The sequence below is a fragment of the Anopheles bellator genome, chromosome 1 (assembly GCF_943735745.2).
Source record: "Anopheles bellator chromosome 1, idAnoBellAS_SP24_06.2, whole genome shotgun sequence".
Lineage (NCBI taxonomy): Eukaryota > Metazoa > Arthropoda > Insecta > Diptera > Culicidae > Anopheles > Anopheles bellator.
Genome location: NC_071285.1, coordinates 37,009,459 through 37,032,351, shown reverse-complemented (window position 1 = coordinate 37,032,351; position 22,893 = coordinate 37,009,459). Strand labels below are relative to the sequence as shown.

The 22,893-nt window shown below is 48.6% G+C and overlaps 4 protein-coding genes across 4 annotated transcripts; 1 reads left to right on the top strand and 3 right to left on the bottom strand.

Annotated features, from left to right (window-relative positions):
* Positions 1–368: 368 nt before the first annotated feature.
* LOC131215526 (anionic trypsin-2-like) lies at positions 369–1,240 on the bottom strand. Its single transcript, XM_058209915.1, has 2 exons — positions 1,204–1,240; positions 369–1,135 (listed from the first exon to the last, which is right to left on the bottom strand). The coding sequence occupies exons 1-2, from the start codon at positions 1,238–1,240 to the stop codon at positions 369–371; spliced, it is 804 nt and encodes a 267-aa protein (XP_058065898.1).
* Positions 1,241–4,958: 3,718 nt separating this feature from the next.
* Positions 4,959–5,801, bottom strand: LOC131205235 (trypsin-like). Its single transcript, XM_058197251.1, has one exon. The coding sequence runs from the start codon at positions 5,799–5,801 to the stop codon at positions 4,959–4,961; it is 843 nt and encodes a 280-aa protein (XP_058053234.1).
* Positions 5,802–6,023: 222 nt separating this feature from the next.
* Positions 6,024–6,921, top strand: LOC131215524 (trypsin alpha-3-like). The gene is made up of 2 exons (XM_058209914.1): positions 6,024–6,057; positions 6,113–6,921. The coding sequence occupies exons 1-2, from the start codon at positions 6,024–6,026 to the stop codon at positions 6,919–6,921; spliced, it is 843 nt and encodes a 280-aa protein (XP_058065897.1).
* Positions 6,922–8,465: 1,544 nt separating this feature from the next.
* On the bottom strand, positions 8,466–9,325 carry LOC131215523 (serine protease 55-like). The gene is made up of 2 exons (XM_058209913.1): positions 9,289–9,325; positions 8,466–9,220 (listed from the first exon to the last, which is right to left on the bottom strand). Exons 1-2 carry the CDS (start codon positions 9,323–9,325, stop codon positions 8,466–8,468), a joined length of 792 nt encoding a protein of 263 aa, XP_058065896.1.
* Between the last annotated feature and the right edge of the window lie 13,568 nt (positions 9,326–22,893).

Here is a 22,893-nt window from a genome sequence, read left to right as displayed (position 1 = left end):
AAGTATCGTGCATTGATTAAATTTTTATTTTTGGAAGGTTGCAAAGGAAATTTGTGAGCGAATGTGGAAAATGTATAGGCACACTTCAATTAGTACAGGGCTCCTCGACGATTCATGCGCTGTAACGCCGGAAGCCATCAAACTGAGGAGAGCTAAGCGAAAAATCGCGTTTTGTTCAATGGCCGATGGAAGAGAAAGATGTGGATAAGCTTCACCGGAAAAGGAAGTACACCAGCGATCGGTTTGGGTATTTTTAGAATGCCGCCCAAGCGTTGGAACTCGTTATAGACATGGCTTCGGAACAGAACTTCTCGACACATTTATTCATCCAAATCGTAGACCGATCCCCCGAGCTGGTACATCCCGGTCTAAAGCTGTCCCGGCGACCAGCCAAAGGGACGACCCTCGGTCTCAGTGAACTGCTGCTCGATCCACGGGTTGTTGAAGAGGATCTGCGTGAAGACGGGCAGATTGTGAGGAACGTTGCAGTTGGTGCCGTAGCTCAGGATGCCAACGAGTACCCGGTCGCAGTACAGGCCGGTGCCAACGTTCGCGGTGCACGACCCCGAGATGGTCGCACACAGCATGTTCTCCAGGACGCGGCCCGCGTGGAAGTAAAACTGGTTGCAGATGTCATGGTCCATCGGCGGCGTCTGTATGAAGCGCTGCTGCACGTAGTCCGGAACGAACCCACCGACGAGCGAGACGCCCCATCCGGCCAAGTAACAGTCTACAATATACGTTACAACGCGCCGGGTTCGGTTGGCCACGTTCAGTGTGCTGGAGGGCAGTTCGTACGGACGGTCGACGCGCAGCACCGCCAGATCGTTCTCGAGCGTCTGGATGTTGAACTCGGGATGCGGGAAGATCGCGACCACCTTGCGCGTCTGCCGGTGGTGACTGACCCCGCCGAGATTAATGTCACCTGCCACGATCGTGATCCAGTAAGGATCGATCAAGCGCCGGTTGTCGCCGAAAACACACTGGGCCGCCGTCAGGACATGCTGGCGATCCACGATGTCGCCGCCGCAGTGCCGGAACGTCGTGTTGATCGACACGGCCGACGGGAACATGCCCCAAGGCGCGTCGACGCCGTCGTTTATTCGCGGGGCCGAATCGTCGGCTCGGATCACCGCTAGTCGGGGAAGGAAACAGAATCAATTGATCCTCTCATTACATTGGAATCATTGGACGGTACCTTACCGAACGTCAAACAAAATGCAAACACCAGCCACTGCATCGCTTCCGGGCGTCAGATCGATACTGAATGTTCTAAAGACGAAATCGGATTACTCGTGCCGATCTTATCGGGATCGCCGGTTGCGAAATCGCCATCTTGTTTTAATTCGACCAATAGACCATGAGCAGTTTGGAATGTTTTACTTTTTGGCACTGATTGCGGGCATTTGCGAAATTGGAAGCTCGGACGATAAGATAGCTTGTCCGGCTTCCCGGAACCCGGACCCATGTTATCTCTCCCGGTCGATAAGGCAGGCTTTAAGAGGCGGGTCCGCGTCAGATTTGGGTTCCTCGCTGAGCATCAATTTATGCAATCGACCACAAATTACCGATCGAGCGGATGACGGATGTGGCTTCGATTTTCATTAAGCAAACAATTAAGGTTGCAGTCGCAGCTGATTGATGCAGTCGCAGCTGATTAGGGATGAATTTCGCGAAAGAATTGAGATAAGCTTAATTCCCATACTCTCCCAGTTGCTACTCCTGGAATAGCAGCCAAAAATAATGAATGTGAGTGAGCGAGCAATCTTATCGGCTAAGAATACAGATGTACAGAATACATACAGAATACAGAATACGAACTACATAATGATGAATGATTAAAAGTCCCACCTCTTATCCCTGCATAGGTTTGAGAAGGACGGACTTATCAATAGATAATTACAAAAATAACAAAATCAGCGAGAGGGGGCATGGGAGCAAACTCCTCAGAACCATGGCATCTAACTTTTCTCCTTTCTAATACAACGGTTGCCATCCCTTAAAGTGTTAGAACATGACAATTCATGATATCTCCCACTTAAAAGGGAGGGACCATTCTCCGGAATGCAGAAGGTATCTCTTGCTCTTTTAGTTGTTCACACCTCCAGTTTCCATTGGTTCATAACGTGGTGACACTATTAAGCATAAAACCTGATCATCTGCTTTGAGCTAATTGACACCAATGATTCTATTCGTACAGAATGCCCACCACTTTCTCAATAGCACGCGCGTGTCTCAAATCCATGTAGTCATTACTATTATTATTATTTTTGGTATATGTTTTCTCAATATTTTTTAATCTTATCATCATCATAATGAAAGCTGTTTTTGTTAAAGTTAAACGCAAGTTAACGAACCTCTCTTGTGTATGCGGAACACAATCGTTTGAAGTCCCTCAGATCTGCGGCTTGGGTGATGTGCCTCGGCATACTATTGTACCATTATACCCCTTGAAGAACAAGGAGTTACGAACGTTTACTGACAAATACGTTGGTAGTCTCGGATCCCCCGCTCTGCGATTATAGTAGCGGTGAACGTTTGACCCCACGATTATTTGCTCCCTCAAGTAGAATGGCACAATCCCTTTTACAATTTTATACACAAAAATGGCCGTTTAGTACGCGATTCTCTGCCTTACTGGCATCCACTGTAAAATATCTAGCATGACAAGCATAGATGAAGTGTACCGACCACAACCCAAAACTAGCCCCATAATTAGGTCCTGCAGGCTTTGCAGCCTTTGAAGCTGTGTTTGGTTTCCAAAGCACAAAATGGAGGCACAAACATCAAAGTGAGGAGACACTATCGATTTGTATAACTAAACTTTCGCGAAAAAAATCAGATTGCTGTTCAACCTACAGCTCAGTTCACACTTCTTTGCCACTTTTGAGATAATATAATCCAAAGGTAGTCTATACTTCGTTCTATCATTCAAAACTACTCCCAGATATGTCATTATTGATATTTCAAACCTTTTCAAAAATATTGACCATGTGGAACGAAACTCGTTCGCACTAGTAGCACCTGTCACTTTGGGAACAGGGATAACTGTCGACTCCTTCCATGAGGCCGGGAAAATACCGTTCTCCAGAGATTGGTTAATCACCGAAAAAAGCATCCGCCCGATCTCACAGAAACTGTCATGCAGTACTTGAGCGTTTACTTACTTTACTTTACTATGAGGTTTTTTCGGTGACCTGCTACCGCTTTGCAAAATTACCTTGTGGGTCCGTAATGCACTCTGATTCTTTTGAGCTTCTAGTATCCCTTTACGCTGTCCCTTTACGCCTGTCTATAATTGGACTGTATCTAATGTTTTTCGCTTCCGTCACATGTCTACACTCATCGTCCGACCAGCCAGATTTGGACTAACCTTGACGTGTGCCCAAGACTTCTTGCGCATAGTTCCTGATACATGTTCTTATAGCGTTCCATCCCTCGCTCGTGGTCGTTTCTTTACTCAGTGTAGTTGATAGCGGGTCAGCTAAAAGCGGATTAATATTTTCCGATCGTTAAACATTCATTTAAAAGGTTCATTCATAAAATTTCTGTATAAAATACAATTTTAGTTGCCAGAAATTGGGAAACACTTATTTCCAAAGTGGTAGGTCTTCAACTCAAACTGTCAAACTGGCCAAAACCCACACGTCGTGCAAGCCAATGCACCCACAACAAGTGACTGTTTGGTGCGGGTTTGATCTGGCGGCAACATCGGTCTATTTTTCTTCGAAAATGGATAAGGAGCCGCTACAATTGTCAACGTTAACGAGCAATGTTGGCTGATTGGTTGTTTGGCGAAATTGAAGCTTGGACGACATTTCGGAAACCATCTTCGGAATCCTTACACTACCGGGGTGTTCAATAAATTCGGGGCCTCGATAACAGAGGGCTCTGCTATGAGCCTAATATTTTTGTTATATTGGTGCACTCTTCATTTGAACGTATGTAAAGTTTCATTTCAATCGACGTGTCACAGTGTGTTTTAGAATGGATAAAATCAAGTATCTTGCACTCATTGAATTTTTATTTTTGGAAGGATTTAATTGGAAGGAAATTTATGAGCGAATTTGGAAAGTGTGTATGGATTCTTCAATAAGTACATTAAAACGGGGATTTCTGAGTTTCAACGTACCACGTCAGAGACGCCCAAAAACAGATACAACACCTGAAATCGTAGATAAAACAGGATACCGTTGAGGAAAATTTTCGAATCACTGAAAGAGATTTAGTAGAAGTCCTAGGCATCTAATATTTTGACCGAAGTATTGGGTTTCAGAAAGCAGTGTGCAAAATGGGTACCGCATTCGCTAACCTTGGAACAAAAACGCATTCGAATGCTACTCTTTGAGTAACTTTCAGATCTTTTCCTAAAGGATAAAGTGTATTTTGTGTATTGACTCATCACTATGGATAAGACTTGGGTCTTTAAACCTGGTTCTTCGGGTCCAAAATGAGTTCGTGTCCAGAAATCGCTCAAAAAGGTGTTGGCATCAGTTTTTGGGCTGTGAATGGAATTATGTTAGAGGGTTACTTGCAAACTAATGAAAAAATATGTTTTGATTGCTGTTGTAATCTTTTAGAACAGTTGAAATGAAAAAAATCGTGAAAAAGTACCCGGTTTGAAGAAGAAAAACATCCTTTTTCACCAGGCCAATGCAGCATTTTGAAAATAGTATGAAGAGCATTTTGAAAATAGGCAAAATCCATTAATTAAAGTTCGAATTGTTGAAGTATCCACCGTATTCACGGGATTTGACCCCTAGCGACTTCCATATGTTTCCAGACCCAAAAACTATCAAGTTTGGAAAGCCTTTTTCATCAAATTATGACGTTTTAACAGAAGCGGAAACGTATTTTAAAGCCAGTCCAGTTTCTCACTTCAGGGAGGGAGTTTCTAAACTGTAGTCTTGGAGCAACTGATGCCTTTATTTCACTGTTTTCGCCCGGACATTTCGATCTCACAACGGTTCCGGCGGAACCCAGCCGGCCGGTGGGTCGTCGGTGCGCGTGAACTGCGACTGGATCCACTGGGCGTACTGGCGCACGTCGATGTAGACACTGGGCTGGTTGGCCGCTCCGCAGCCCAACCCGAACGCGAGGACCCCGCTCAGCTCGCCATTGCAGTACAGCCCGCCACCCATATTGCCCAGACAGGCCGAGTTCTCGGATGCTGCCAACGATCCGGCACAGATCATCGTCGACTGCACGCGGTTGTTGTGCACGTTGGCCGCATTGCACGAAGCCGTCGGGAGAATCGGCTGCGTGATCCAGTACTGCGACGCCCGTACGGCGGCCGTCGTCTGGTTCTCCGTTGCACCCCAACCAGCGAACCGGCACGGCGTGTTGTCCGACAGGAGCCGCGTATTGAGGAGCGCCGGCTCGAGCGTGTTGTGGAACTCGGGGAACATCTCGGAGACGCGCAGGACCGCGATGTTGTTGTTGTCCGTCAGCCGATTGTAGTTCGGGTGGACGTAGCTCCGCATAACGTTGCGCACCACGCGCCTCACCGACACCGGCACGATGTAGACGTCACCCCCGATGATGCGCAACCAGACCGGGTTGATCATGGCGAAGGTGGTCGGGTTCATGACGCAGGAGGCCGCCGTTAGCACGTGCTGACGGTTCAGCACCGTCGCCACGCAGTTCTGGGCGATGAACGGAGTCTCGAGGATGACGGCCGCCATGAACTGACTCGGAACGGCACGTGTTCCACCGGTGATCCGAGGGCTGCCCTCATCGCCGAACCCACTGCCGGTGAGGGCCACCACCAGCAGGCAGGACACTAGAATCGGCTTCTGCATGTCTGCTAGGCTCTTCCACAGAAACCTTCCACACCTGGCGTGTGCTGGACGACTATTGACGGCATTCGCCACCGATTCAGAGGCCTTAAGCGAGGGTCCTAGAGTTCGCTAATTGGCCGGACGTTTATCTTATCGATCCCTGACCGTTCCCTGTGACCTTAGCGACCAAGGCGATCGCTCCCGTCAGTGTTCCCGTAGCGTCCGTTGGCAGCGCATCGAACTATGAAGGGAGTGGCGTACATTCTGTTGGCTCTCGGTAAGATGGAACACGGCGAAATACGAACTGAAACTGAACTGAGTGTCTTCCACAGCCATCGCTGGTCATGCGGTGGCCGGCTACCGACTGCAGGACGAGGAGGATGAGTTTGTGCCGTTCATTGCCAGCGGAACGAACGCCGTGCTGGGTCAGTTCGCGTCGGTCGTGGCCGTGGGTCTGCCGGCTCCCCCGACGAACGCATTCTGCGGCGGAGTGATCCTCAACGAAAACCACGTCCTGACGGCGGCCATCTGCGTGCTGACGCCTCAGCACACCCTACTCGAGACCAGCGCGGTCACCATCCTGTCTGGGGCGCTGCAGCTCAACTTTGCCGCGGATCGCATCGGGATCAGCGCCATGTACGTGCATCCGCAGTACAATCCGTACACGCTCGAGAACAACGTGGCGGTGCTGCGGACCAACACCAGCTTCCTGTTCCCGGTCGTGCCGGTGCCCAGTCTCGAGGTGGCCACCATCTACGAGGAGGTCATGTTCGACGGTCAGGCTTGCCAGGTGGTGGGTTGGGCCAACGGGACGGCCACCCCGGTCCAACAGTTCATCAACACGCCCATCCTGAACCGTGACACGTGCAACGAGCTGGTGGTCAACTTTGGCCGCGTCCAGGACTCGATGGTTTGCGCTGGAACCACCGGAACCGGACCGGGTGTCTGCGCCAGCAACCAGGGCACGGGTCTGTTCTGCGAGGGCCGGCTGGCCGGTATCCTGGTGACGGGGCTCGGCTGTGGCCAGGCCAACAATCCGGGCATCTACGCCCAGCTGCGCTACTACCTGCCCTGGATCCGGGAGCAGTTCACCCGACAAGACATTCCCGTCGCGGGCTCCTCGCCAATTCCTGCGCTGTAACTCCGATCAATAAAGTCAATAAACCCGGGGCGAACTAAGCGAAGCGAATCGCCTAATTTGTTTCCCTAGCTTCGGTTCCCCTTACTTAAGTTCTGGCGCGATAAATTACAAGACCAGAAGACACGAGCTTGGAATAAATATTCGGCTGTCAGCCGTAGGACTTCCACTTCTGAGTTTGTTGAAAGCATCATTCACGGTGGATACGATTGGCCGATGGAAGAGAAAGATGTGGATAAGCTAAATCGGAAAAGGAGGTACACCAGCGATCGGTTTGGGTATTTTTAGAATGCAGTTCAAGTATTGGAACTCGTCATGGACATGGCTTCGGAACACGTAACATAACTTTTTGACACATTTATTTATTTATTTATTTATTTATTTCGAAAGCGAATGTTTGGCCATATGATCGGCCTTAACATTTGGTGCTTGCGAACTAGGAGCGGACATGAACACATTGTTTTTAAAGCTAGCAACCGACATATTAAAATCAAATAAACTATAATTACTATTAAAGCTACGCATAACATTCGAAATTGGGTCATTGTTAGGGTGTCTTGCTGGTTGCGGAACAAGATAGTCACGGTTTCGCATCGGCCTGGAAGGCGCGTAAATATTTATGCGGGCCAATAGCTCCGCGGCGTCTATCCCTCCTTTTAGCAGCGCTGCCACGAATACACTTTGGGCCACTTTGCGCCTAAAACTAAGTGGTTGCAGTCCTTACAGTAAACATCGAGTTCTGTAGTCAAGATGAAAAGACACAGTAAGTGAAAAAGACCTTAGTGCAACCCTAGTAAATTTACGTTGTACGGCTTCAAATTTGTTAATCCACAAAGCAGTATTGGGGCAACATAGAACGCAGTTAGTTTCCAGGACGGATCGGACAAACGATACATAAAGAGCTTTAAAACATGTTGGGTCACTAAACTCCTTGGTCAACTTAAGTATAAAACCTAACATTCTTAGCGCCTGGTTAACAGTTTGCTTAAAATGTGCGTTCAAATTTATTTTACTGTCTAATATTACACCTAGATCACGCATCTCATTACAACGTTGAATTGGCGAGTTTAGCAGACAATACGAATGGTTCTATTAACCCTAAAGTAAGTGACTATACGACATTTATCAACAGCAATACAAAGATCATTTAGTTCACACCAGCCACAGAAGTTATCACATATCTTTTGCAGAGCTGCACAGTCCGTGGATATCGTGGAGACAGGCATATACAATCGGACATCGTCGGCGTACATCAAACAAGCGTTGGTAGGTGAAACAGAGACTACGTCATTAATGTACAGCGAGAATAAGAGAGGGCCCAGGTTACTGCCTTGTGGAACCCAAGACGTGCTCGCGAACTCTCTGGAGGTGAGACCTTCTAAATTTACCCGATATAGTCGTCCGGTCAAATAAGATTGGAACCAACCTAATAAATGCCGTTCAAGCTTAGCCAGTAGTATTTTAATATTTACGCGATCGAATGCTAGCTTTAGGCTTATTTATTCACCTAAATCTGAGCCCGATCCACCGAGCTGGTAGATGCCGGTCTAAAGCTGTCCCGGCGACCAGCCGAAGGGGCGACCCTCCGTCTCACTGAACTGCTGTTCGATCCACGGGTTGTTGAAGAGGATCTGCGTGAAGACGGGCAGATTGTGGGGCACGTTGCAGTTGGTGCCGTAGCTCAGGATGCCAACGAGCACCCGGTCGCAGTACAGGCCGGTGCCAACGTTCGCGGTGCATGACCCCGAGATGGTCGCACAGAGCATGTTCTCCAGGACTCGGCCCGCGTGGAAGTAAAACTGGTTGCAGATGTCACGGTCCATCGGCGCCATCGAAATGAAGCGCTGCTGCAGCAAGTAGATGGCGGTCATGTCTTCCCATCCGGCCAACTGACAGTTCTCCTGTAACGACACGACGCGCCGAGTTCGGTTGGCCACGTTCAGTGTGTTGGAGGGCAGTTCGTACGGACGGTCGACGCGCAGCACCGCCAGATCGTTCTCGAGCGTCTGGATGTTGAACTCGGGATGCGGGAAGATCGCGACCACCTTGCGCGTCTGCCGGTGGTGACTGACCCCGCCGAGATTGATGTCGCCAGCCACGATCGTGATCCAGTACGGATCGATCAGGCGCCGGTTGTCACCGAAAACACACTGGGCTGCCGTCAGGACATGCTGGCGATCGACGATGTCGCCGCCACAGTGCCGGAACGTCGTATTGATCGACACGGCCGACGGGAACATGCCCCAGGGAGCGTCGACGCCATCGTTCACTCGCGGAGCCGAATCGTCGGCTCGGATCACCGCTAGTCGGGGAAGGAAACAGAATCAAATGGTCCTCACATTACATTGGAATCATTGGACGGTACCTTACCGAACGTCAAACAAAATGCAAACACTAGCCACTGCATCGCTTCTGGGTGTCAGATTGATACTGAACGTTCCGGCCACGACGTGAGCTGCTAGAGAAGCGACTCCTGCGTATTCTTATCTTGCTACGAACAGCTTCTCGAGCAGCTGACGGATTCGAGTCGATACCCACCGGACGGATGATGGACTAAAGACGATATTGGATTACCCGTTCCGATCTTATCGGGATCGCTGGTTGCGAAATCGCCATCTTGTTTTAACTCGACCAATAGACCACGAGCAGTTTAGAGTGCTTTACTTTTGGGCACTGATTGCGGGCGTTTGCGAAACTAGAAGCTCGGACGATAAGATAGCTTGTCCGATATCCCGGGACCCGAAGCCATGTTATATCTCCCGGCCGATAAGGCAGGCGTTAACGGGTAGGCCCCCGTCAGATTTGGGTTCCTCGCTGAGCATCAATTTATGCAATCGACCACAAATTACTAATTGACCGATCGACCGGATGACGGATGTGGCTTCGATTTTCATTAGGCAAACAATTAAGGTTGCAGTCGCAGCTGATTGATGCAGTCGCAGCTGATTAGGGATGAATTTCGCGAAAGAATTGAGATAAGCTTTATTCCCATACATATTCTGTTGCTGCCAGTCGCCAAGACGGTGCATGTTTTGTTGCCACCTCACGAAGCTTAAGCGACCAATCTGCAATAAGTCTTGAGAGGAAAGCCGAAGGCAATCTGCGAGTCTCTTGCGAACGGATTTTCTCACGCGGAACTGACTGCGCGGAGCACTTGCTTATTTCCGTAAGTAATTTTAATAATCGGGAAGCATTTATCGGTAGGTATTTACTTAATAAAAGTGTACCGACATAATACATAATTAAGCTTCATGCGCGGTAGTTCATTGGTCAGGTTAGAAATGAATGACATACTTAATCGAGAATTGCAGGAATTAGATTTAGCAGTTAAAAAGAATTAACCCCGGTTGATTCCCCAACAATACGAAGTTTATGATACATTTATGAAGTCGGGTGATGATGGAAATGAAGGTTTATATTCCTTGGATGCCTCTGGTGAAACTGGTAAGACATTTTCAATGTTCAGTTTTAGCCACTGTTCGTGCGAGATCCAACATTGCGGTTGCAGTTGCTTTTTCTGCAACGTCTCGTTCAGCATTGAAATTGCTTTTAAATGTTCAAACTATTTAAGAATCAACATGTGATATTACAAAACAATGGCCACTGTAAAATGATTTTTCTGTCTGGCGATTTCCGTCATTGTGTAAGTAATTCCAAGATCGACGGCTGCCTATCGGTAAAGGTTTGATCAAGCGGATTTGTTTAATTTCCTCGGAATATCCGAAACTTTGTCTCATCGAAACTTCCAATCATCATTTCCAGCTCCAAAAATAATGAATGATTGAGCGAGCGAGCCAGTTACCGGTTTCAACGGTTAAGAATACAGATGTAGATAAACCACACAATTCAGTATAAGATCATTTGAACAAAGCATTCATTCAAATCTATTGACTGTGTAACAAATGCAGATGTAGCCACCAACTATACAATTGAATTTTCAAACTCTTTGGAGTTGTCTGGCTTACCATCGCACAATCTACGCCTGAGGGTTGGCTCCTAGTCATCATGCTTCGAAACATCGAAATCAACCAAAACTGTGCAACGGTGCCCGTTTGGCGGTAAGAAAATTGACTCACAATATGATTTGCGAAACGATACTCAAAGGAACATTCGAAGGTGACGATGTTCTCATTACCAGGATCCCGATGATCCCAACCAAAATGTCGTTTGAGTTTAAAAAGAATTCAAGTTCCAAACCGCCTTCATTCGCTATGACCATTATCAAATCCCAAGGTCAATCCTTGAAAGTATGTGATCTCAATTACGAAAATTATTGTTTTTCCCATGCTGTTTGTTCTTGCGCCTGGTAATAATACAAAAAATCTAGTGTATCATAAGGTGCTTAACGGAAGAAAAAAAAGAAAGCCCAAAAAGTCTGAAAAAGTCTATTAATGAATCGTTAAAATACTATATTTTTTTAAATTTATCCTAAACCTAATAAAAAAATAAACTTGATAAAATCCACAATCTTCTTATCCAGTTACATTTGCCTTTACTACAAGCTACAGAAAGCGTTAGGTAACTAAGAAACAATAGAATTTAATTTAACAATATCATCTACATTTGATGATCGTTTGTTATCGGTTGATCAACATTCAACGAACCGGTTGAGTATTTGCTGCACAGTGAAATATAACAACTCAGTATTCACAATTAAAATAAAAATTAAATTTTTTATTATAATAATATATTGATTTATGTTTATAAAAAATGGTAGCAATGTATCAACAATTCGTAAACTGCACTTGTGTAAGTCAAATGTTCATATTTCATTCATATTTCTGTTCCAATTGTTTAACAACTTGCCGATGACCGCAATCCAGAACTAGCTTCGTACTTCCAACAAAAAAAGGTAATCGTAGTGCAACTCCACACTCCTGTGCCGCTCTCAGAAGTTCTTGCGCGGCTTGCGTGACTTACAGGAAGCGACGGTCCCGCGACTAACTGTGGTTCAACCTCATCAAATCAGAATCACCCTTCAACCTGCCGGCTCGTGACAGGGTAAAAGGGTCCGAAAGTTTGCCTACTTTTTGAGTGCGTGCTTCGGTGTGATATTTTATTCCCCTTCCCCTGCCGGTGGGCCCCGCCAGCCCCAGTAGCCCCCGGTGATCGCGCATTAGGCCATGCCTAAGTGGTCAGCGCGCGGGAATTCTCTCTCTCTCTCACTCGCTCGGGACGGTGGGACGGCAGAGTCCCATTTTGGTCATTACCGTAATCGGGGTGTTTTGTGAGCCGCTTAAGATTAGATAATGACTGCTCATCGCAGTCGCGAATGCCGGGGCCCGCCGACCGGACCGGAAATGGCGCCATTGCGATGCGCTATTTGTGAACGCTTTGATTGTCTATTATTCAGGGGGTCTGTTAAAAATAGAGACACTGTTTGCAGTGGCCGGGAGTTTAGAAAAGTAGGCTCTCAACGAACGGTTGATAATTTATGGCCGCCGCTCGGGCACTCGGGAAGGCCTGCACCTGAATCGGACCGCCGCATAATCGTTTCACGGTGCAGGGCACCCTTAATGGCGTTACCGTCCGACAGGAGCTAGTGAGAGAGAGAGAGAGAGCGAGAGAGAAAATTCCACCCTCGGGTTTTTGGGGGAAAATAATCTCCAGATGCCACCGAAAGGAACGAACGATCGGTATCGGTGGGATGCCCTCGGGAAATCCTTCTTCTTAACAGGATTAGAGATTGTTTTTCTCCTCCCCTGCAGCCTGCCAGTACGCCGGAAGCCGGGTTTCGATTTCTCCGGCCGGTCTTCGAATGTTTCGGTTTCGGATTCCCAGGGCTCGGCCAGAAAATGCAGTGTGCGGGTGCATCGATTTTAGTTTAATTGAAATTTGTACGCCCATTCATCACGCGGAAATCCCTTCAAAATCTATTTCGGAAATTGCACGGCCACACGCGCCCGACCTTGGTCAGGGGCTTATTGCTGGCGATCCTCTGCGGTAAATCTCGTGTACGCCCAAAATTTATGGCTACGAGTTTTCAATTTCCGAAAAATAAAATATTCACTGCGGCAACTCGAACCCGTTCCTGGGGCCGTCTTCTCGCCGGCCGTCGACGCATATTAACTGCAGCGAGGAAAGGTTTTCGGGGATTTTGGTTGTCATTCCGAATGGCCACGTCCTTGAGCTCCGAACGTCAGAATGATGAAATCAAAATTGGGCGTTGGACAAAAAAAACGCTCATCTAGGGAAGGGTTTCAAGCCCGCCGGATGACGTCGGTGATGGGCTGCAAATTAAATGCTTTCTACCCTACCAGCCGTGGACCGTGGTCAGGGGCTCGGACGGAAGAAAAATGGCCGCCGTCGAAAATCAAATCAAAAAACCGACGGCGGTGACGGCGGGGACAGTTTTCGGTGTGATTAAGGTACTTTCCAAACCCGGCGAAGGGCGGGGGTCCTGGCAGGAAAAAAAGGGTCCTAGCAATCGCAGCGCAGGGTCCTTCTGGCCCGTTCAGCCCGGGAGCATCAAACGACGGAGAACGCGGAGAAGAAAGCAGCGAGCCGAGCTTGTTTTTCTTTTGCATCAAACTTGATGTTGGACTTCCCGGATTTCTTCGTATTCCCGGATGCTTCTGCTGGCTGGCAGGCTGGCATTTGCTGCCTTGCTGAACCGGCTGAAGACGTTGTGCTTCGTTTATTTGCTCAAGTTTGAACTGTTTATGCTGCCGGTTTTTTTTCTCGCTTTCCCCAAGATTCGAGATTGCTTTGCTCACTTTGACTCAACTTTGCAATTTCTTGGTCCCTACTGTTTGGACACTTGAGCTGCAATTGTTCTGGCCGGAGTTGGATTTATTTACCCTATACACTATGCCTCCAGAACGGGCCAGAACGGCTACGGCATCAGCAATGCTGCTTTACTAGCATCCGCAACGCCGGATCGCCATCTCCGGAGTCCTTTTGCCCGCACATCAGCTTTAATCACTTCACATGAACACCACTCGGAGTCCCGTTTCATGTGGCCCGTTACAGGGCCAGCCGCGGGTTCAGGGCCGAGGAGAAGCCTTCCCCGGGTGGGGCAAAAAACTCCAGCCAAGATAATTGAGGTGCTTAATCTAATAAAAATAATGAATCTCTCCGCCCCGAGAGCCGCGCGGAACGCGGCAAGCAGCGTGGCTACCGGAAGCTTTCAGCAGATTGAAGAACAGGATGCTCGGAGCACACACACACACACACGCGCGCCCACGCACAGACCGGGACACCCCCATGGACACTGTCCAGCGAGCGAAAGGCGAATCAAGGCGGTTTGGGCTGGCGGAGTTTGGTGTTTTTCTTTCGCCCGGTTTCGGCCACGGACACGGACGTCAAGGACGATAGCACGTGGCCTCAAGATGTCCACTTTTTGCTTCGCACGTGCCGGGGGAAGGGAGCAAGGAACGTAAAAACAGTAACATTACGCACCTCCGGCCAAGCGAAAGAAAAAGGGACGGTAGGCTCCGCCGTCGCTGCCGGGCACAATGGTTGGCTAATGAATAAATTAACCTAACAAGGGTAAATGCGTGCCGAGGGCTTCGATTAAGGGGCGTCCTTTTGGCACAAAAAACACCCCGTTGTCTGCGAAGGCCGCTACGGTCAGAAGCTCGGTGCGAAGTGATGTAAATTCCGGGCGGCTACTTTCAATTACATTATTACAGTGGAACATTTGCGCGTCTCTCGATGACGCACTTCGGGCAACGGACAGTGGCCACAGGAAAAATGGTGGCGACAGAAAACAAAAGGCTAAAGGGAATGCACTTTCTCTTCGACGGAGCAGCATAATTCGATAACGTCGGCGAAAGTTTTCTTTCCCCCTCAACCCTTGGGGTCCTTTCGACGACACGCTCCAAAGCCAAACAAACGCCACAGAAGTTGGGTGTAATTCGCGTGTGGCTCAATTGGCTTTATGTAGGTCGGCGGCTCGTCGGGTACCTCGGCCATGGCTGACTCCTGCAGCATGCCTGCAGTGGGGCCACGGAACACGGGCAAAACAAGCAAACCGCCGACGGGTACGCCGAAAAATGTTAAATTCCGCTTGCTAATTGCCACCCATTTGGCCCTAGGCCCCCGGCAGTGTTGGCAGGCCATCCCGAGGCCTCGTCGTGACTGCGGCACTGGCGATGGACAACACTGGCGATGAAATGTAAATTGATTAGCGCTAATGGTGCTCGCACCGTTCGTACATAATGTGGCCGCCGAGTTGCGAATGGAGCCGAGCACTCACATTTGGGCTCACAGGTCCGAATCTTAGATGCCGCCAAATGGGATGGACCTTTGACACGAACGCTTGGTTCGCTTGGCCACACAAATAGGCCTCGGTTTCTGTTGGCCACAGTCGGTGGAAGATAGGAACGAAGATGGGAATTCAAACGGAGTATCGATTTAACTTAATCCAAATGTGGAAGCGAGTAGCTTGTTTGAAGCCCGGAGGCGGTAGGGAGTGCATGACATGACCTTGATGAGCCAACGGCTGCTGTTTAGATTGAAATAAAACCGTGTTTATTGCGACCGCATTTCGTGGCCATGCGTGGAGCTAATGCGAAAAAGATGTCCTTTTAATTTCGCACCAGCCAACCATTAGCCGCACATAAGGGTACCGCTCGAACGACACCTTTCGCTGTCATCAGCCCCTCGAGTGCACCCCGAGTGTTCCACCGTGGCGCACATTATTTGATTTTCTCCCATCCCGATGCTTTGACCTCATAAAAAGGATCCGAGATGTCGCGAGTGCACGAAAGCAGATGGTGTGGCGCTCGTTTCGATTCAAGTTTTACGACACCGTTCGAAAGCCCCTCACATACTGGCACGCAATCCCGCTTTCCCGAGACGTGTCGTAAAACAATCATAAACGCTGTTTCGAAAGCGTGAACCAGCGTGTAACAGCGATAGTCAGGTCTAGTGTCGAAATGGCTCTCGATTTCGGGACGCCACCACCACCTAACGCTATCGCTCGGCTCGGATCCGTGAAGCGCGTGATTCAATAGTTTTAGCCATATCTTACGGCGCGGCGTGGCACACACGAGTTACACGAGAATTTATGCTCGGCTTGGCCCGATCCAGGGCGAACCCCGGGTGCACCAGCCAGCCCCAGAACCGAAGGTGGCACATGGCAGGCAACTTGTAAATTCAAATTATCTGCTCGTCGTAATAGAATCATTTATGCTAAATATTTCTTCATTTCCGGCACCATCCTGGCCAGCGGAGCGGTTCCCAACCGACTGTTGCCATCTGGTCCCGGGTCCCGGAATGGACTGCCAGGCCAATGGCAGGCCAAGGATACGTGTCCCACTAACATACTTACGAGCGGGCGACGCTAATACACACGGCCAGCCTGGGCCGTGATGCCGTTCGGCGTTTGCATAAAAGGCGCATAAATAAGGTGGCACACCCACCAGGGAGGCGACGGGAACAATACACCAATCGAGGGCCCGAAAGCCCATTTGTCTTCATTCCGATTGCAACGCCACGATCCCGGCCTTAAGCCGGGTTTTGGGCTGGTATAGTTGCCCGGACGCAACAGCTTCTCGGTGGCGTTCAAGAAACCCCGGCAAAGAAGCTGCGGAATTCTTGGCAGGCTGGCTGGCTGGCTGGTACCCGTCTTCCGGATTGTATTTTCCACTTTGCAGTTCGATTCGCGCCCGCGAACCTAGGCACCAGAACCCGAAGCTTTGACACGACGCAGAGCTCCTTTGGCAGGCGTTGAGCAGCAACTTTGCATAAATCGGAATGGCGTTCCGTTTGGTCCCGGGATCCCGCTGCTTAGTGCAATTTGTACGAAAGTATTGTGAGTTTTCCGTCGTCGGCAATCAGCAAACTAACGGGCGGGTCTGGCAGGCCGTACGCCACAGTAACCTGGGAGGGCTAATAAGTTTCATCATTGTGTGCCCCAAATTGGGGCTCCAATCTTCTCTCTTAAGGCCCCCCACACGGACGCCCCACCGTCGCTCGGTAAACATAAACTAATGAAACACTGAGTGAGTGTCCTTCTCGGTGCAGCACTGCAGACGGGCTGGCCCCGCCGACTGGCGGCTGACTTATAATTTCACCACAACAAACCGAAAAGCGGCAGCCCTCGGTTCGGTTCAGCAAACCAAACCCTTCAGGATGCCAGCTTGCCTTTATTTAAGCTTGTTTACGGACCCAACAGAACGACGGCCGAAGCCGGGCGAAGATGTTTTCCTCGGCCGGCCGCATCTACCCAGAAATCAGTGCCCCGGGGGAGGGCGTAGCGGGGCAGGAGTGTAACTGTAAGTGTGCATATTTTATGTGCATTGCGCTCTGGCCACTTCCAGTCCAACGCGCGTCCATGTTTGTTCCCCAGGCGGCCCCACGTTTGATGAAATTCCAAGATGGTTTTGCACTGCTAAATTGCCTCTAACTAAGGGAACGGAAGCTGCCCACGAAGCACACGAGTGGTGATAAAAACTGTGAGGAGCTCTGCAAACAGGACAGGGAAATGAGTTGAAGCGCTCTGGTCGGAGTTGATGTATGAAAGTAGCATCATTGTGGCCAACGTGCGACAGGCCTGGAAGGTTGGCCTCCCGTACAATGTGTGTGGTGGCAGGATAATCGCCGGCAACTGCTGGCTATCTTCCTGGGGATCGCCAGTTTGGGAAGTTCGGACGTGCAGAGAAGAACGATTCGGCTTGATTCGTAGATTAAAGTGTCAATGCTTGGGAGAAGTTGCTTTGTGGTTCCACGACGATGTGACTTGTGTTCTACGAATCGAATGGATGTGAACACTGCCAAATACTTGTTCCTTCTCGATGAGTGCCGTTAGGGAAATGATTAGGCGAATTGAGCGAATTAGGATGACTGAATTCAGCACGATTCTTTAAGTTCGTTCTCAAACTAAGGATAACTGACAAGTCAGCCTAATTAGGTATGGAGATTTCGCACATCAGATCTTGACTTCCCATATTCGGATAGAATGACTCGTTACTAGCTCGTTGTCGTACGTACATATAACAATTGCACGTCACTTCTTGGCTTCAATTTGTCCCTTACACTTTATTATTCGGTATGGTTTTCCCGAACACTTGTTCCAAGGAGATTTCCATTTATGAATTTCATCCTAGAAGTGAGAATCTGGAAGAGCTTTGAAATACGCTTACACAGTTTGTCAGTTAAGCGGCCGGCAATATCCACCTGCCCGAATAACTGTCGGCCACCAGAGCCCGCTCCAAATGGGCACCTGCGCGAAAAAGCGATCTCGCTCCATCTCTCGCGGCCCAAGCTAATCTGGGCCGATCGGGTGAATGTCCTTCGATCGGCCTGGACAGGGACTTGAATTCCGAAAGCGACCGCGAGAACACGGAATTTTTTATCCGTTGAGAGTGTAATAAGTGGCCGTTAAAATTGTAATAACAGGCCGTGAATAAAACCTAAATAAAACGCGTTAAGAAACGTGTCGTGTAATATTAAAACCGCGAAAGAATCCAATACAGTTGTTATGACCTCATCATTTGATGAAAAAAAGGCTTTCCCCGCATAATTTTTTTTTGGTCTGGAAAAAGATGGAAGTTGCTAGGTTCTATCCTGTATTTTTACAACGATTTCAGGTATTGCTACTGTTTTTTGGACGCCATAAATTAATTAATTCAGCAATTCATCTTTCTTCAGTACTGAAAATTGTAGATGAAGATTCGTTGTATTTTTTCAACATTCGTTTATAAATTCACTTTAAAGCCTTCCAATACAAATTAAATCATTGCACAACACTTATTTTTTTCAGTAGTAAAAAATATTGTGACAGTATCGACTCAATGGCTTCTTAACAAAAATTTAGAAACCGATTAAAATCAAACTTCACATACGTTCATATGAAGAGTGTACCAAAAAAACAAGATAAAATAGATTCAAACTCAAAATTTACCGCTACCGATGCCGCTGAACTCACTGTATTAGTCATTTATCAGTTCCTAAATCGGTAACCTGCTTTTGCTTTCGTGTAGTCAAAGAAGATCAGTTTTGCGATTAGTTCTAACGTAGTCCTTAGTCCTTATAGGTAAATAAATTAATTTCGGCAATTTATAGGCAATTTATGGTATATCCGCGAGTTGTATTATAAGAGATTCTTATTTTACTTCTCAAAATTCACAAATTTTGCATTACAAAATCATAAGCTTCCAGTTCGGTCTGACTACACAAAGTAAAATGCTAGAACAATTGATGGCTCACGCTTGTCACCGACAGATTTCAGGTAATTAAGCCAATCTCTTTTCTGGTGAAAACTTTAAGTAAATCCGTTAGGCAAAGGTATTCTTTTTCCTTACAATCTATGTTCTGTTTAAACTTTGGACAGAAAAGCTCGCTTCGTTCGTGTCCAAAAATCGACACTCCGATTGTATTGGAGCAAGACAAACTATCTCTCCCTAACTGTGCCTCGTCGAGCACTTCTTTTTAACCTCAAAAATCTGCACGCGAAAGCGCAAAGCACACCTTGCGACACACGGCCGCAGTCGCAGGCAAGCATCGACACCATCGGTGGCACGATCGCCGTATAATTCATCGCGTTCAGCCGTAGTTTCCGCAGATTATTTGCGGTTTAATTTTATGATAATATTTATGTTTCATTAAAAATCAAATTAAAGTGTGGCCGCACTCGACGGGCGGTGGCGGCGAGACCCCGGAGAGTGACGCTCCGGCAGACTAGAGCTTCGGGATCGCCGCGATTGTAGCGCTGTGGCGACACCTTCCCTGCGCGCTGATGGTAGAAAAATCGGTACGACCCTCCGTGCTATGCGCCACAGCCATCCTGGAAGGACGCTCGGACGCAAGCACTGCATTTCCCGGCAGTTCGCCGGGTGGGCTAGGGAAAAAAGCTCGGCACTGATAGCCCGACCACAAACCACCACCACCGTCGTCGTCGCCGTCGTCCTCGGTGTCGTCGTCGGGAACGGTTAGCATGAGAGGGAACCGCTGTCGCGAGCATAACGCGAATTGTGCTGCCACATGCTCGGTGCCATGCGATGAGGCATCGGTGGTTTTGGTTTTTTTGTCGGGGTTTTCCGTCTCGTTTCTTCCTGCTCTTGATTTCCCGTGCGATTTCTACGCCATTCTCTTCGCACGCGCCGCCGACTGTGCCGTGGCTTAGATTCATCAACACACATACCCACAAGTAGAATGGCCACCACCTCTAGACGAGAACATCGAAAGTGGTTGTTGAGGCAATTGGAGAAACCGTTTTCTTGTTCCGATCGCTGGCATCGCTGGTACCGTCGTTGCTATTTCGATCCCGAGGGACGTATAAACGGCGAAAGATGATCGGCCATTTTGTGGTAGTGTTAGTAGCGTCCTCGCGGCCCAAGGACCTAATCGGTAGCGACGGCTGCTCGTAGAGTGTTGGTTGAGAATTTAACTAACCATCTTCACGCGAACGGGGCTGTCCATTCACTCAGGCGACACTCCTTTCCGTCGATGGCATGCTACGTGGGTTAATAAGTTCCGCACCAGATTTCGGTAAGATATGATTCATTCGAATGGTCTCTTTTAAGAGCTGCACGGTCGCTCTGAAGGCTTTTCTAAATAATTCACAGTCCATTACGAACAAGATACCATTTAAACCATTTAAAATTATATGAAGCCATTTAAGGTTAGTGTTTAAAAGAGCCGCGTTAGAATCGCGGCTTATCGATCGCTGTGATATGCTTTTATCTTAGTATCGAAAGGGTGCGCCCCAAGCGCTGGCCCACCGACCGACGGCCGGTAGAGAACTAAATGTTTTACAATGTTGCAGGGATTTTCAGCGCAACAAAATGGACTGTACCCGCTCCGCTCCGCTCCGCTCCGCTGTGTGTTGCTGGTTGATGACGATAATCGTAAAGAATATGAAATTTAATTTCAAGCTTGGTTAAACAACCAACAACATCGGTCGTTCCTGCTACGCTCACTGGGGCGCTGATGGTCATAAAGTATCGCGTTGCACGTCATAAAGAACACCGTCGGAGGGGCCTCCGGGCCACCGATGTGCATTCGACGTGGTTGGAGGATGCAAATGGGTAGCCTGAGTGCTGCACCCCTTGAAAGCGTATGCCGGAAATCGATAACGATGTTTAAAACGGCTCGACCGTAGCGCGTGGGTAAAGCCTGTACCGTGGATTACTTAGCGTTTATGAATAAATGTAGAAAAAAGAATTCAACCTCTACAAACCCTGTGCTGTAACAGTGAAATGGCGAGGCATCGCTCACATTCCTCTCCGTGGGCTGTGATTTTGAGAGAAAAAGGATGCCATCGCTGAGGATTGCCCCATTCCGTTTCCGTGTCGGACCATGGCCGTTGGTTGGGGCAAAAAATTTAAATCAATTTTCGTTTCATTAGCATAATTATCGTCATCTGTTTGTTTATGCAACCCCGCCGTTCGAAGGACCGAGCCCATCCTCAGCCCATTCATCCGGATTCATTGCTCCGGGCTCCGAGACTTCGAGACCGTCTGGGACGCTGTACGTTGAATGGTTTCATCGTTGGCACCCGACAGGCAATGGTGACATTCGTAGAAATGTGTGTTCGCACAAAGGGCAGCTCGCCAACCGCCGTCGTGTTCTTACATTCCGCTTGCTTCCCCCCACATTTTACCGCCTTTTTCGGAGCGCCCTCGGTTGAGAGCAATTTTTCGTGGAAACGGCTTTTGCGGCCAGAGATTCGGTTGGCCCACGGGCACCAAAGGCTTGTGCCTGGCCCACGGCCCAGCATGTTGTTTGGCTGATTCATTCTGTTTTGGATCCTGAGCTCATCCAAAACGTAAAAAAATGTACAAAAATAAGAAACATAAAGCCAAGGACCGGCACGAAGTCGTTTATTTGAAGCTTGGGTGCTTCGCTGGGTATGGTCAACGCTACACAAAATTGGAACTCTTGGCGCTCTGCGAGTGTGTAATGTCATAGCGAACTGAGAAAGGACGAAAGGCACCGTTGAAGTCTGTCGAAACGGGGCATCTTTTTGGCCAAACTGACCCATCGGTAGCGGTAGACTGTGGACTGCAGGAAAAAAAATATTTCAACTATTCAGTATGTAAACAGCATGTTGCAGTATGTAAATAGATGTTTTTCATTAAGCTTCATGAATAAAATATTTCTCTCTCGCCATTTTTTTTTTGGATGTCGTTCAGTCAGCGGCGATGGAGGCGCCTGGTGTTTGATCTCCGTGCGAATGATGCACTCACCCGATTCGGGTTCGCAAATTTGTCTTGCCCACTCTGCCACTTGCCATGGGCGATCAAATATCACCAGTCAATTGGTAGAGGCTAAGTTTACTTCTAAATGAGGTTAAGTTGAGTTGAGGCCATCATTTCTCGTTGGGAAATTGTTTAAAGTAATTTATGTTTCCCGTTTTCGTTTGCCAATTCCCCGTTCGGTGGCCACCTTCCCAGAGATGTGTCTCCAAATGTCAACCACCAGGGGGTCAGGAATGACCATGGCACATGTATTTTCCGTGGAATGGTATTATCACTAATAACGAGCACTCGGAGAAAGCAAACGTAAACAGAAACTTTGGCCAGATTCCATCAGCAGCTGACACGTGATCCTCGGCCAAATGCCAAACCAGCAACCAGAAAAAAAGGGACAGGCTCCAAAAACGCGACAAACCAGGAAGCAATAAGCCTGTTGGCCACTGGGCCTGCGTCACTCCGCAGGCTGTCCACACCGAAGAAGAATGTGCGGGAGGGATGCCCGGAACGACGCAAAGCTTTCCCCAAAACTCCAACCCCTGCCGCCAGTTACGTGCGACGGGATGAATGTCTTTTTGGGCGGTTTAGTGCGGTTAGCAAGATATGCCAACGGCAAGGAATGGCTAGCCCACCCTGCACCATCCCGGCTTTCGCTGCCCCAAATGGGTGGATGCTTTATGGGGCCAAAGGATTGCTGGTCCGTGCAATGCGGTGGTGCAACATACCAGCGGCATTGGCATTGGGATGAAATAAATTGGACCAACCGGCTGTGCCGGGGCCGGGGCCAGGGCCAGGGCCATAAACCGACGGCTGCCGGCCGAAGCAAAAGCCA

Coding starts and splice junctions, on each gene's coding strand:
- LOC131215526 (XM_058209915.1), bottom strand. CDS start 1,240: ATGCAGTGGCTGGTGTTTGCATTTTGTTTGACGTTCG. Junction 1,136..1,203: donor TGCATTTTGTTTGACGTTCG/GTAAGGTACCGT, acceptor TTCCCCGACTAG/CGGTGATCCGAGCCGACGAT.
- LOC131205235 (XM_058197251.1), bottom strand. CDS start 5,801: ATGCAGAAGCCGATTCTAGTGTCCTGCCTGCTGGTGGTGGCCCTCACC.
- LOC131215524 (XM_058209914.1), top strand. CDS start 6,024: ATGAAGGGAGTGGCGTACATTCTGTTGGCTCTCG. Junction 6,058..6,112: donor GTACATTCTGTTGGCTCTCG/GTAAGATGGAAC, acceptor TGTCTTCCACAG/CCATCGCTGGTCATGCGGTG.
- LOC131215523 (XM_058209913.1), bottom strand. CDS start 9,325: ATGCAGTGGCTAGTGTTTGCATTTTGTTTGACGTTCG. Junction 9,221..9,288: donor TGCATTTTGTTTGACGTTCG/GTAAGGTACCGT, acceptor TTCCCCGACTAG/CGGTGATCCGAGCCGACGAT.